This window comes from Drosophila novamexicana, unplaced genomic scaffold (assembly GCF_003285875.2).
Source record: "Drosophila novamexicana strain 15010-1031.04,08,12 unplaced genomic scaffold, DnovRS2.1 tig00002159-arrow-arrow-pilon, whole genome shotgun sequence".
NCBI classification, from domain to species: domain Eukaryota; kingdom Metazoa; phylum Arthropoda; class Insecta; order Diptera; family Drosophilidae; genus Drosophila; species Drosophila novamexicana.
The window spans coordinates 11,306-24,209 of record NW_020824951.1 but is presented as its reverse complement, the minus strand read 5'-3'; the positions used below and the strand labels follow the sequence as shown (position 1 = coordinate 24,209).

Here is a 12,904-nt window from a genome sequence, read left to right as displayed (position 1 = left end):
TCATTTTGCAAATGGAAAAGTGAAGTTTTCTAAATTGTTGTGCATATGCACATTTCTGCATACGAGCCGAGCCGAGCCGAGCCACAACACAACACAACACACCACACCACACACACACGCACACACACACACAACGCATTTCTGAAATTCATAGAATATATGTCTAGTTTCTTGGACTATGCATGTACATACACACACACACATACATATGTATATGTATATGTCTATGCACTCTTGTAAGTAATCCAGTTTGGCCTTATCGCTCGTAATAGACGCGATAATAAAGCGTTTTCGAACGCCAAATGCTGTAGCTATTGTCAAATTTCAGTAAATAGACGCCCTCGCCAGGATACGAATGGGAGCCGACGTAGACCTCGTTGTAGCATTCGCGCCGATAGATTGGCACAATTATGGAAATGGGCGGCTTTGTGGCGGCGGCGGCGGCCGCATTTTGTGCGGCCAATGCATGCCGATCCTGCGACAGGGAGCCGGACTCCAAATCCTCGGTTGTCGATAGATAATCCTCATCGACGCAATCCTCATCCTCGTCGCTGTCGCTCACATGCACCGTCACCTCGTTGGTAACGGGCTTCGCCCACTCAAAGTAAATGCCGAAACCGATGTCGTAATTGTCTGTCGCAAACTCCCAGAAGATGCACTTGCCGTTCATATTCGTGGGCACGCGCACCTGCAAGGAACAGTCCATCAATCAATCAGTCGAGTCAGTCAATCATTCAATCAGAATACGCACCGTTACCGTATCGCCGTGTCCAATGGTAATGACACCATCGCCATCGCCGGCGGATACTTCAGTCTTGAACTGTTCGATATCGGGACGCGTCCAAATCTTGGCCGGACGTATCATCACATAATCATCATACTCATCGCCAGCCAGCTGCTCCGACTGTGCCGGCTGCTCGCCCGTCTGCGACTGACTCTCGATATCGTTTAGCTGCAGTCCATCCATGGCCTGGGCCAGATTGGCGCTGCCAGTATTATGGCTACAGCTGTTGCTATTGTTGTTGTTCATCTGCTGCTGTTGCTGTTCCTGCTGTTCCGCCTCCGCTAGCAGCAGCACATCGTTGTCCTTGTCGAGCGTCTGCTGCTGTTCCAGATTCTGATTGGGATTCGCTGCGTGCGTCTGGCCATGACTCTGCAAATGCAACTGCTGCATATACTGATGATAGTGCTCCCGCTGCAGCTGATGTATAAGCACCGCCTGCTGCTCCGGATTGCCGGGGAACTGCTTTTCCGCGTACAGCTGCAAACGAACGCAAACAATTATTAACACATGTATCCTGGCATTCGGAACAGCCCGTTCTTGACCCCATTCGGGCGTCTGACCTCATTCGCCGCCAACGCAGACAATTAACATTTATTATTGACAGACGATGACAACGACGACGTGCGAGTCGGGTTGGGCAACAACAGGTGCAACTGTCTGGGCAAACAGTTGACAAGCATCACAGTGACCAACTACCAAATACCCTATCCAGACCGCAAGCTGTCGGCCAGAACTGGACAATTATCAAACGGATCTGTGCCTAGTTTCGAATCTATGTTTAGTTTGCTTGGAATAGCTTCAGAGCGGAGCGAGAGGAGAAACTGACGAACAATCGGGACTACATTGAGCCTGTCGTTGACATTGTTCAAGAATATATATAATCCTTCTACTTCTTCGAGCTAGAAAAACGTGTTAAACAAACAAAAACCCATCAAAATCTTTCACAGTCGCCACGAATTTGCCCTGCTTAACAATTAATGTATAGTATATAAGCTATATAAGTCGTCTTCAAATTGAATATATGTAGAGTATATCTAATCTGTTGCAATTGCTCAGATAGTTTCTTTTTTTTTATGGTAAACGAGGCATACGAATTGGCATACTTTTTTGAATTTGGTTTCGAAAACAAAAGAAAGCATGTACGCATATATATTCCATTTCGTATAGCCCATTTCTAACCCATACGCAAGCTTTCTTCACTTGCCGTCACATACGCTGGCACAGCGTCTGGCATGCCCGCTTGGCACGGCGCCTGGTGTACGTGGTATTCGAAAATCGATTGCGTGTCGCAGTTGTGAAACCTTACCTTAAACTGCTGATATGTCTGCTTGTTGAGCGCATCCTGCAGCTGACGGCGTTGCAATTCCTCCTTGTAGCCCTCCTCGAGCAGCTCCTGCTGTTCGCGTTCACGTTTCTGGCGCGCCTCCTTCTCCAGCTCCATGCGACGCAGCTCGGCCTTTAGGTTCTCATCGCGATTCTGACGCACCGCCTCAATGTACGGCCGAAATGCACTGCACATGGTGTCCAGCAGATCGATGAAGCCCTCCATTGCCTGCTCGCGCGTTATGTCGCCGAGCAGCTGCCAGTGCTGCTGCCTGTCGCGGCCGATCACGTCCAGAACGCCCAGAGCCGGCGCATGGTTGGCGTTAAACGGTCCGACCGCGGCCTGTTGCTTGAAGGCGATCAGCTTGAGATTGTCCTCGTAGGACAGATGTATGGCCTTGCCCGAGTTCTCTGCAATGCATGGAACATTCAATTAGCGGAAGCCGCAGTAATGCATACGACAAGTTTTACGTTTGTAGAATGTAAACGCGAGACGGTAAAGCTCCTGCAATGGGAAGCCCCATTTCTCCAAAGTACTTGTATTGCCTGGTCTGCTGTTGCTGCTGTTGTTATCCATTGTCCTTTAATGTATGTAATTTTTGTTTAGCAGAAAACAAAAATAAATAATAAAATCTGACTGTGTGTGTGTGTGTGTGCTCGTATGTGTTTGGTTGAGTGTATTAGAGACAAAAAGTATCGAACTTACCCGATAAAATCACGATAACTCGATAGCTAGTGTCAATTTCGAAACAGCATACGCGATTTGGCGCCAAGTTGGGTATAAAAAAGCGTTAGTTGATTTATCCTGCGATGTTAACTAGAATACGCATAATTTTCTTAAAAATAAATGTCAGTGCTTTTTATCTTAGTCAGAGTTGGGTGCGAATTGAAGAAGAAACGAGTAAAAGTTCGTGTTCGTGCTCCCATCTCTACTGGCAAAGATACAAACAAGCAATTGCTGACGTCACAAACAACTATCGATATGTGCTAAATAAAAGTGTGACTAGTATTTTACAACACTGACTACCAACAGCTGTGTTGTTGGTACTGTAGAATCGCCTACACGTGCGCTTACATAGATGTAAAAATATATATTTTGTTAAATAATTAGTTTTGTATAAGAAAATATGGGCAGCACGCGTTTCTTCCTTGCTGACTTGCCGGCCAAAACCACAGAGCATGACCTGCGTGCACTTTTCCAGGACTATGGCGACGTGGAGCGCGTGGAGCTAAAGACGAAAGAACAGTTTGTGGATTCGGGTCAAACAATAGCCAAAGTTATAGCCTTCGTGACGGCGCAGACGGATGATGCCGACTACTGTTAGCAGCTTATTTAACTAAAGTACACATATACTAAACTAATCCAACCAATTGCAGGCGTGAATGAGCTCAACTGGCAGCGGCTGCATGGGGCCAAACTGAAGGTGTCGCTGGCCAAGGAATCGTTCTTGGATCGTCTCAAGCGCGAGCGTGACGAGGGCCAGCAGAGCGCACAGGAGTCGCACAATGCCAGCGAATCGAATCAAAGCAGTTCCCGTCTGCTGGCACAGAATACGCAAAACAAGCGACGCGTATTTGGGGAGCACGAGGAGATCAACGATGAGGATGTGGCGCCCGAGCTGCTGATAACCAAAAAGCGTGCCGCCCACTCCCTGATCAATGGCAAAGTGAGTGGGCAACGAGTAGAATGTTCTTTGTAATTCTTGTAATCCCTTGTCTCTTTCAGATTGTCATCCAGCAGGAGCACGACGTGAAGCCGCTGCACATCATCGAGCAGCACAGGAAGCCCGTCGGTAAGCAACTGGATGCGAAGGCTGCCATAGCGGACCTCAAGCGCAAGGAGTCGCTGAACAAGATGAAGCTGCAGCATGAACAAAAGAAAACGGCCATACAGCAGGCATTGGCCTCCACGGCGGCGGGTCAGGCCAAGCGCATCAAGTTCAGCGATGCCGAAGAGGAGGACGAAGTGACGCCAAAGCCGAAAAAGGAGCAGCCGAAAAAAGCTCTCTTCGAGGATGACGAGGAGGATGAGCAGGAAGAAGAGGTGCTGCTGCCGCAGCATAGCGGCAAAAAGGGCGAACGTCTGGTCGAAATGCAAAGCAAACAAAGTTTGGATCCCAGATTTCGCATAACAGCAAATTTTGTGGCCGAAGATGATGAGGACGAGGCCGAGGCAGAGACGGAGGATGCAGCAGCTGAGCAGAAGCAACAGGACAAGGCACAGGATAGCGAGCGCAACTGGCAAATGGGCATTCTGGAGCAGGTCATTGGACGCAAAATAGACAGCAGCAATGCGCCCGGCGCCAAGGCGTCCAAGAACAAGAAAATGCTGCGCTTTGATCCCGCCAAAGAGGAACACCAGCAAATGTTGCGCGTCAAGTCGAAAAAGGAAGACAACGCCAAGCCGCAGCCAAAGGCGGCGACAGCAGCCACCGCTGAGGACGCCGCCAGGCCGGCGCCCGTCTCGCAGAATGCATTCTATGTGGTCACCGATACGCTGAAGCAATCGCTAAAGACGCGCGGCGAGGGCTTCAGTCTGCTGGAAATGTTCGGCAGCAGTCACGAGGTGGCGGTCGCCGAGCGACAGGATCAGCTGGAGAAGCTCGGCCACGAAAAGATATTGGTCAACAAGTCCAACAAACTGGGTCTGGGCCAAGTGAATCCGTTCAGCTACGATTCCTCCGACAGCGACGACGATAATCTTGATGCGGATGCACAGCAGCAGGCGCTGGCTAAGGAGAACGAGGCGCCCGTCAAGAAACCTGGCAAACAAAAGCAAAAAAAGTCACAAATCTTTACCGAAACCTTTTTCATACCCAAAAATGATGCCAGGCTCAAAGGTACACTAATCAATAAACTATTTCTTACAACTGAACTTATCCAAATTTCTCTTACAGAGGGCGCGAAACTATTCAAGTCCAGCAAACCGGAGTTGGAGAACGAGAATTATGATGAGGTTAAGAAGCGTCTGAAATTCCTTATAACCAAGAAAATTGCCAAGACGCAGAAAAACATTTCCGGCAAAGATGTCAAGAAAAACAAGAATAAAAAGCGAAACAAGTTTTAAATATATTTAAAAGCCGATTTTGTTATGCAGAAAGCTTAGCATGCTTTTAGGCTTGCGTTTTTTCAAGCTAAGTGGCAACGCTGTCAAAGTACATGTCGTTGACAAATGGGTATCGATACCATGCATTTGAATTTTACAGGTGAAATACTTATATATGTGTATGCCTTTAAATCCTAATATATTTTGTGGTAGAAAAGGTTTTAATTACATTTGATTTGACTTGTTTTAACTATTTTTGAACGATAGTAATATACGCAGCACAGTCCGTTACTTTATGCGGATTAAAGCTACACCTTTTATTTTTGCACTTTGCCTAATGCCCGAGTGGCAACACTGCAAATATCATTTGCTTATCGATATATCGAAAAATATGATATCGATTCGTGTAGCGGCCAATTTTACAAAATTCAAATCGTTTTCTTTAATTAACTTGGCTTTTGCCTAGGATTTTTATTTGTTTGACATATTTGCTGCGACTTTATTTATTTAAAGGCTCGAAAGCTGGATGAAAACCAAAATTTACTTGTCGCACAAATAAATGCATAAGCAAACCAAAACAGAAAAAACCGCCACTCAAAATTTGGTTTTTGTGTATTTAACTAAATTAAAAAAAAAAAATATATATGTATATATATATATATATGATGTATACATAACATACATACATATTAATATGTTCCTGCACAAATGCATTTGAGCCCCATTTTAGCTCCAAACTTAAAACGAAATATAATTTGCTTGCGAACGACTAAAAATTACAAAAAAAAAAAATAAAACAAATAGAAGATTTGGGTAAAAGATCGGCGCAATACGCAGACTTGCCAGTTAAACAGACTATATATAAATATAGATGACAAAACGATTGAAAAAATGGCCACATGCAGAATGTTTTGATTGGGGGCTATATAGAAAATATCATATATATATATATATATGTATATAAACGTTTTGGTTGGAGGTCTGCGTCTATAGCTAGAGGATTCATTGAACCTTAACCTAGATACAAATTAAGTTAGTGCTGGCACAAATATTGCGTCTGGCAATATATTAAACTTAGACAAGATAAAATAGTTGCTCTTTTGTTTCTTTTTTTGGTTTCCGTATGCTTAGCTATGCATGCGAGTCCTTAAGCACTTGGCACTATTAAGTAAACGTTGCAAATCTCATATAGATTCCGAGACATGGCTCGTCTTTGGCACTGCGTACATTTCTCCATTACAATTTGGATCTTTGTCTACGTTTCTATCGCGGCTGCTGCGGCGACTGTTGCTGCGTCTGGCGTGGACGCCAGCTCCTGGTTGTTGTCATCGGGCAACAGCAGAACAATGGCATCCGATTCGTTGGCAGCGGCAACGTCAGCTGTTGCTGCATCGGCGGGTGTGGCGGCACGTTTTATGGCTTCAGCCTGGCTTGGCTCAGCCGGCGCAACTGGAGCAGCAGCAGCAGCAGCAGCTGTGGCTGTGTCTGTGGCTTCTGCTGCCGTGGTGTAGGCCGGCCTGGCCGCGGCCAGCTGCTCGATGGCAACGACTGTGCGCTCGAGCAGATTCATGAGGCGCTCCTCGCGCGCATCCATGCGCTTGAGCAGCTCCTCGTCCCGTTTCTCGCGCCGCTTTAGATACTCGATCAGCTCGTAGTTGGTGCTGTCGCCATCGGTGGACGTGGACATCTTGCGTTTGCCGCTCTTCAGCGATGCGGACGAGCTGCAGTCGGACAGATTGTCCGTATCCACAATCACATCAGGATGCAGTATATTCTGATCTATGCTCGGCGAGTAAAAGTTTTGCGCGCTGCAAATAGACACAAGGATTAAGACTAACACAACTGGCTTTTGGAGGCCTTCACTCACCCATTGTAGTTGGTCTGCATGAGCTGAATGTCATCCGGATTGAATTCACCCTCGGAGAGCGGCTCCGATCTGTGTGGCACGAGGGGAAGGCATATTTAGTGTGCAAACAAGAGAGACTTATGAGGCGTATAAAGGCGCTGTGTGTCGCCCATCAATCAATCAATCAGTCAGTCAATCAGTCGATTACTTTCACTTATCATCGTACACCATGACGTATTTATAGGATAACAGAAAACAACTGTGATAACTGCAGCAATAAGGATCTAACTGCGCGACGCCCATCAATCATATAGTCAATCAATCAGTCAATCAATCAATTGATTTGTTTAAGTTAAAAAACGCACTGTTACATCGTTTGATGGTAAAATAAAACTACTGCGATAAATGTAACTAACTAGCACTGAATGTTTGCGCTGTACATCACCCATCAATCAGTCAATCAATTGATTTGTTTTAGTTGTAAAACGCAGTATAACGTAATTTTATGATAAAATACAACTACTGTGATGATACAGCTAGCCAGCTCTAACCTGCGTTGCGCATCGCACATCAATCAATCAGTCAGTCAGTCAATCAGTCGATTATTTTCGGCTGCAATACATTTTAGAGTACTGTACGTGTTTTTGTGATAAAAGCAAGCACCTGTGATAAATGTAACTAACCAGCTCCGAAGGTTTGCGCTGTACATCGCCCATCAATCAGTCGATTACTTTCACTTATCATCGTACACCATGACGTATTTATAGGATAACAGAAAACAACTGTGATAACTGCAGCTAGGAATCTCTAACTGCGCGACACCCATCAATCACTTAGTCAATCAATCAGTCAATCAATCAATTGCTTTGTTTTAGTTAAAAAACTCACTGTTACATCGTTTGATGGTAAAATAAAACTACTGCGATAAATGTAACTAACCAGCACTGAATGTTTGCGCTGTACATCACCCATCAATCAGTCAATCAATTGATTTGTTTTAGTTGTAAAACGCAGTATTTCGTAGTTTTATGATAAAATACAACTACTTCGATGAATACAGCTAGCCAGCTCTAACCTGCGTTGCGCATTGCACATCAATCAATCAGTCAGTCAGTCAATCAGTCGATTACAGTCGATTCGGCTATAATAGAATACTGTACGTGTTTTTGTGATAAAAGAAAGCAGCTGTGATAAATGTAGCTAACCAGCTCCGAAGGTTTGCGCTGTACATCGCCCATCAATCAGTCAATCAGTCAGTCAGTCAATCAGTTGGAACACTTACTTCATGGATATGTTGTTGTCGTTGGTGGCGCTGCTGTTGTGATGCAAGTTGAGCGGTCCGCTGCAGTCCTTGTCAAAGTCGGGCGCCTCGGGCGGCTCATGGAGTCCATGGCCATGATCCTTAAATGCGGCACTGTGATTGTGACCGTGACTGTGACTGTGGTTGTGACTGTGACTGTGGCTGTGACTGTGGTTGTGACTATGACTGTGACTCAGCTGTGGCTGCTCCTGCTCCTGGCCAGCGCTGGCCGCCTGCAGCTGGGGCTGCTCGTGCCGCAGCTGGGCGGCAACTGCGGCTGCCGCGGCGGCTGCCACGGCGCCGGCAACCTGCAGCTGGAGCGGATTATCATCGTAGCCGCTGCCGGGCAGACCGACGCCCAGCGGCAGACCGCCGCCAACGCCGCCGCCGCCGCCGCCGGCGCCACCATTCGAGCAGGGCCCCTCGCTTAGCTGTGTCTCCACGAAATGGTTGGGCATAAAGCGTTCCAGTTTGCTGGCGCCGCTCTGTGAGGAGTCTGTCGAATGGGCGTGGCTGAGGCTCTGCAGCAGACTGTGCTGATGTGGCGTCAGATTGTCCTTGTTCAGCAGCACGCCCAGCTCGGCCGCCTGACGTCGACGCTGATAGTAGGACAATTCATTGTGATTCTTGGAGATGAGCGCCAGCCGCTTGCCATTCGAGCCCCAGCACTCGCCGCGCTGCTCCTCGATCTCCTTGAACAGGAACATGTACGGCCAGTTGCGGCGCACATGCCTCTCCGGATTCTTCTTCAGCTGCGTATAGATCTTCTTGAGGTTCTCGTAACGATTGCAGCACTGTTTGGCCGTTCGTTTTCTCGCACTGAACCGGTTCAGCACCTCGGCGACCATCTCCCAGACGCTGGCATGATTCTTTCGATTCGATTGGAACGCGCTCTGGATGCGCTCCGATTTGACGATATTCAACAGGGCCACCGATTCCGGCACATTGAAGTAGCTCTCCGGCGTGCGCGGCGCACGCTGATGATGGTAGCTGCTCGTGACGGTGGGCGGGTTTTTCGTCTCCTGCAAAGTCCAATAAGAAAATTGGTGAGCTCTCCAAACACAAGATTGATCGACGGGCCAGATACTCTTTAGTCAAATACTTCCTCTCTCGCGCTCTCTTTCTCTCTCTCTCTCTCCCTGAAACACAGCTCTTATCATTCCCCAAATTAACCTTATTCGAAAATCGATACTTATCGATTTATCAAATTCGATATTTATCGATTTATCAACATCGATATTTATCGATTTATCAAAACCAATAGATGCATATACTTTAAAGCCTCGCAAGTGCTTCACAATTTCCATGAGAGCGCTTTAGGCGTGAGTGCTCGACTAGTAGATACCCTGGAAACTGCTAATGCTTACTCTTTAAATAAGCATCTGAGATTTATTGATGAGTATATTTTATAGGCTCGCAAGTGCTTCCCATTTTCGATGGAAGAGTGCTCTAGTGCTGATTACTCGACTAGTGGATACCCTGGAAATTGCAAATTCTTAACCTATATCTACTTTATAGGCAAGTGCTAGCCATTTTCAAGGGAAGACTGCTCTAGGGCTGATTACTCGACTTGTAGATACCCTGGAAACTGCATATTATCACTCTTTATATACGGAGTATACTTGAATAGTCTTAAGTAAGGGTATCCTAGAAGTAAACTTTTATGTGAATTCTATAACCTACCCCACAAATTAAGGGCCTCATGATCTTGGAGTTAAGTTTAATCGAATTGAAAATCTATTTTAATATAGAGAATTTCATTTAATACCATATACATTAAGTCGACGCGTTGCTTGCGCCCGTTACATACACATCCACAATATCGGCATACCCAATGTGACTGAGCACAGGGTATAAGCAGTTAGAAACTGGCAAACGATCATTGCCAGATTTGGAATAGGAATCAACAAAGTAAACTAAATGAATTCATATGATCCATGGCTACTCGCAAACCAACTTGACCCTGAAGACCCTGAAGCTGATAAGCTCTCGTAGTCTCCCTTAAAGCAGTTCGACTATGCTCCAACCGAGTAGAGAAAAAGGGTATTCAACTATTTAATTGGAATTCCAGAAGAAGAAAAAACTCCAGATTCGCAGCGTTCTAAAGTATCTGTATTAAGTGTTTTCTTACAAAACTGAGATAAACTAAATTGCAGGAAAAACACTTTGGGAACTTTGTATGCATGTATGTATGTATTTATTTCCACTCACACACATACATACATAAATGTTTCGGGGTATTCGAGCTGTTACTTGATGCCTTGAAAAGTGAAACAAACAAAAACGAAAGAAACAAAAAAAAAAAAACGAACAGGTAACAATAGCCCAACAATGCTGGTGCATCAGGATATTTGAACTGAGCTCGTGAGTGCCCCTGCTGCTGCACCCCACTCAAATTGCCGCCCGCCAATGAAACATTTGTAACTGTAATTGCATATGCTTTGCCATTTATGTTGATGGCGGAAGAGTGAGAGAGCAATAGACTAGGCTAGTTTGTCTAGGAGTTTACGTTTGGCATTCTCACATTGCGATCATGCATAACAGAGAGAGCGAGAGGGAGAGAGAGAGCTTGCGCTCGCTCTCGCCCAAAGAGATTTGCGCCGCATTGTTGTTGTTGTTGCTGTTGTTATGCTTTTGCTAGGTGCTTTACTTACCATTTGAATATTTTGTTTGAGTCAGCAGCTTATTTCACAGAAGCAACGGCGTCGGCGTCGACGTCAGCTGCGCTACGCTGCAGCCAGCACAGCGAGCGATTTTGTGCTGAGATAGCGTTACGCCAAGATTCGCTATATTCTCTATTTTAACTTGGTATCCGTTTTGGTGTGTCTCCTTTGGCTGCCGCTGCGGCTGCTGCAGTTGGCAACGTTAGCATTTCAAAGAAAAAAACAAAAACAAAAAAAGAAGAAGCAGAAAACCGTTTAAAAATAACGCACTTCTAATTGGTAGTGTGTACACACTGTAAGTATTGCATATGCTAACGGACACCAATGCAGTGGCGCTGCATGTGTGCGTGCGTGTGTGTGTGAGTGTGTGTGTGTCTAACCAAAGGCGAGCACTTGAAACATTTGTCCGTTGGGCTCGTCTTTTCTCCCAATGTTTTTTATTCAAATTTCTTAGCGTTGTTGTTGGTTGGTTGGTCTGTATTTTGTTTTTGTTGACAACAAAACGGCCGTCGACGACGACGACGACTATTAATATTTAGAAGTTAACCTTTTAGCCTCGGACTGCGGCTCATCGGCTACAGTTGAAAATAAAACGACAAAAAAAAAAAAAAAAAAAAAAAAAAAACAAAACAAAGTAAAACACAAAATCATATACATTTGTATGCTTGCATGTGTTTGTGTGTGTGTGTGTGTGTTCATACAATGTGCACATTTGCGTGTGTGCATATAACTGACGGCGGCGCTAGTTGTTGCTGCTTTGTTTTTGTTTTTGATTTGCTTATTTATTTAATTTTTTTTGTTTTTGTTTTTTGTTTTTCGTCGCCAGTTTGTATGAATAAATATATGTATGTATGCGCTTTGGCGCTTTCCAGGCAACATAAACAATTCGCGCACGAGCGTGGCCCACACACGCACACGCACACGCACGCACGTTCACTGGCCAACGGTTAATTCTTGCACTTGCACTTTGTTGCAGTTTTTTTTTTCATACACTGCGCGATCCGGCAAGTTCTGTTTGTCGCTCGCTCTCTCTCTCTCTCGCTCTCGCGTGTTCTTGTATTCTTATTGGCTTGCTGTTTACAGCTAAACATATTTGTTGCACCCACACACACTCACACACATGTACACATATTCGTATATTTGTATTGGCGCAACCGTGCCAAATGTCCGTTTGGTGCGCTTTGCAATTGAACTAACCAACACTAAAACACTCAAAAACAAAAAAAAAAAAACTAAACGAAAGCAAGGCAGCAACTAAACGACAACGACAAGCAAACGGGCAACGAAAATGAAACTGAACTTTTCGTCGCGATCCCGTTGCCGATACTAACGGCAGTCACAGACACAGACACACATTGCGCCAAGTTCTGCTACGATCGTTAGGCAGACGGACGACGCTCGCGCTCGTCGATTTGTTGCTGCTGCTGCTGCGACTGCTGCTGCTCCTCGGAACTGCGTGCCCCGTTCTTATTCTTATTCTTATTCTTGTTGTTGTTGTTATTGTTGTTTTTGGTTTTGTTGCTGTTGGCCTGTGCTTTAACTTAGTAGATTGCGATGGCAGCGTTGGTAGCGGTGGCAGCGGCAGCGGCAGGGCAGAGGCGCCGCGCTCTCACTTTTTCACATGTGTTCAAATGTCTTCGGTATGGGTGAGTGTGCATATAAATATACATAAATACATATGTATGTCTACTTATAGAATCGAACGTAGCAGCGACGGCGGCGACGACGACGACGGCGACAGCGGCAGAGCAACGGGAATAGAGACAGTTAACTGATGCGCCCGGCCTATGGCGATTCTGAATCTGATTTCGATTTCGATTCCAACAGTCGAGCCAAGGAATCACACAAACGCACACACACACACACACACACTGCCATGCAATACGTGTGTGCGTGTGTGTGTTTTGCTCTCTGGGGGCATGGTAAATGGTGCAGGCAGAAG

At 45.7% G+C, this 12,904-nt stretch overlaps 3 protein-coding genes across 3 annotated transcripts; 1 reads left to right on the top strand and 2 right to left on the bottom strand.

The window, feature by feature from the left end:
* Nucleotides 1-5: 5 nt before the first annotated feature.
* Nucleotides 6-2,722, bottom strand: LOC115769002 (Golgi resident protein GCP60). Its single transcript, XM_030713712.1, has 4 exons — nt 2,579-2,722; nt 2,091-2,518; nt 752-1,261; nt 6-688 (listed from the first exon to the last, which is right to left on the bottom strand). The coding sequence occupies exons 1-4, from the start codon at nt 2,682-2,684 to the stop codon at nt 257-259; spliced, it is 1,476 nt and encodes a 491-aa protein (XP_030569572.1). The 5' UTR covers nt 2,685-2,722; the 3' UTR covers nt 6-256.
* A 428-nt stretch (nt 2,723-3,150) lies between these two features.
* On the top strand, nt 3,151-5,276 carry LOC115769017 (probable RNA-binding protein CG14230). Its single transcript, XM_030713727.1, has 4 exons — nt 3,151-3,427; nt 3,485-3,774; nt 3,834-4,947; nt 5,005-5,276. Exons 1-4 carry the CDS (start codon nt 3,235-3,237, stop codon nt 5,172-5,174), a joined length of 1,767 nt encoding a protein of 588 aa, XP_030569587.1. The 5' UTR covers nt 3,151-3,234; the 3' UTR covers nt 5,175-5,276.
* Nucleotides 5,277-5,867: 591 nt separating this feature from the next.
* LOC115769016 lies at nt 5,868-11,253 on the bottom strand. The gene is made up of 4 exons (XM_030713726.1): nt 10,954-11,253; nt 8,282-9,321; nt 7,021-7,089; nt 5,868-6,961 (listed from the first exon to the last, which is right to left on the bottom strand). The coding sequence occupies exons 1-4, from the start codon at nt 10,954-10,956 to the stop codon at nt 6,409-6,411; spliced, it is 1,665 nt and encodes a 554-aa protein (XP_030569586.1). The 5' UTR covers nt 10,957-11,253; the 3' UTR covers nt 5,868-6,408.
* Between the last annotated feature and the right edge of the window lie 1,651 nt (nt 11,254-12,904).

Excerpts from the sequence above, each read along its gene's own strand:
- LOC115769002 (XM_030713712.1), bottom strand. The coding sequence starts at position 2,684 with ATGGATAACAACAGCAGCAACAGCAGACCAGGCAATACAAGTACTTTG. Across the intron at positions 2,519-2,578 it reads CGCGTTTACATTCTACAAAC|AGAACTCGGGCAAGGCCATA; the intron begins GTAAAACTTGTC and ends CATGCATTGCAG. Across the intron at positions 689-751 it reads GACACGGCGATACGGTAACG|GTGCGCGTGCCCACGAATAT; the intron begins GTGCGTATTCTG and ends TGTTCCTTGCAG.
- LOC115769017 (XM_030713727.1), top strand. The coding sequence starts at position 3,235 with ATGGGCAGCACGCGTTTCTTCCTTGCTGACTTGCCGGCCAAAACCACA. Across the intron at positions 3,428-3,484 it reads GACGGATGATGCCGACTACT|GCGTGAATGAGCTCAACTGG; the intron begins GTTAGCAGCTTA and ends AACCAATTGCAG. Across the intron at positions 4,948-5,004 it reads AAATGATGCCAGGCTCAAAG|AGGGCGCGAAACTATTCAAG; the intron begins GTACACTAATCA and ends TTTCTCTTACAG.
- LOC115769016 (XM_030713726.1), bottom strand. Across the intron at positions 7,090-8,281 it reads GACAACAACATATCCATGAA|ATCGGAGCCGCTCTCCGAGG; the intron begins GTAAGTGTTCCA and ends CGTGCCACACAG. Across the intron at positions 6,962-7,020 it reads ATGCAGACCAACTACAATGG|CGCGCAAAACTTTTACTCGC; the intron begins GTGAGTGAAGGC and ends GTCTATTTGCAG.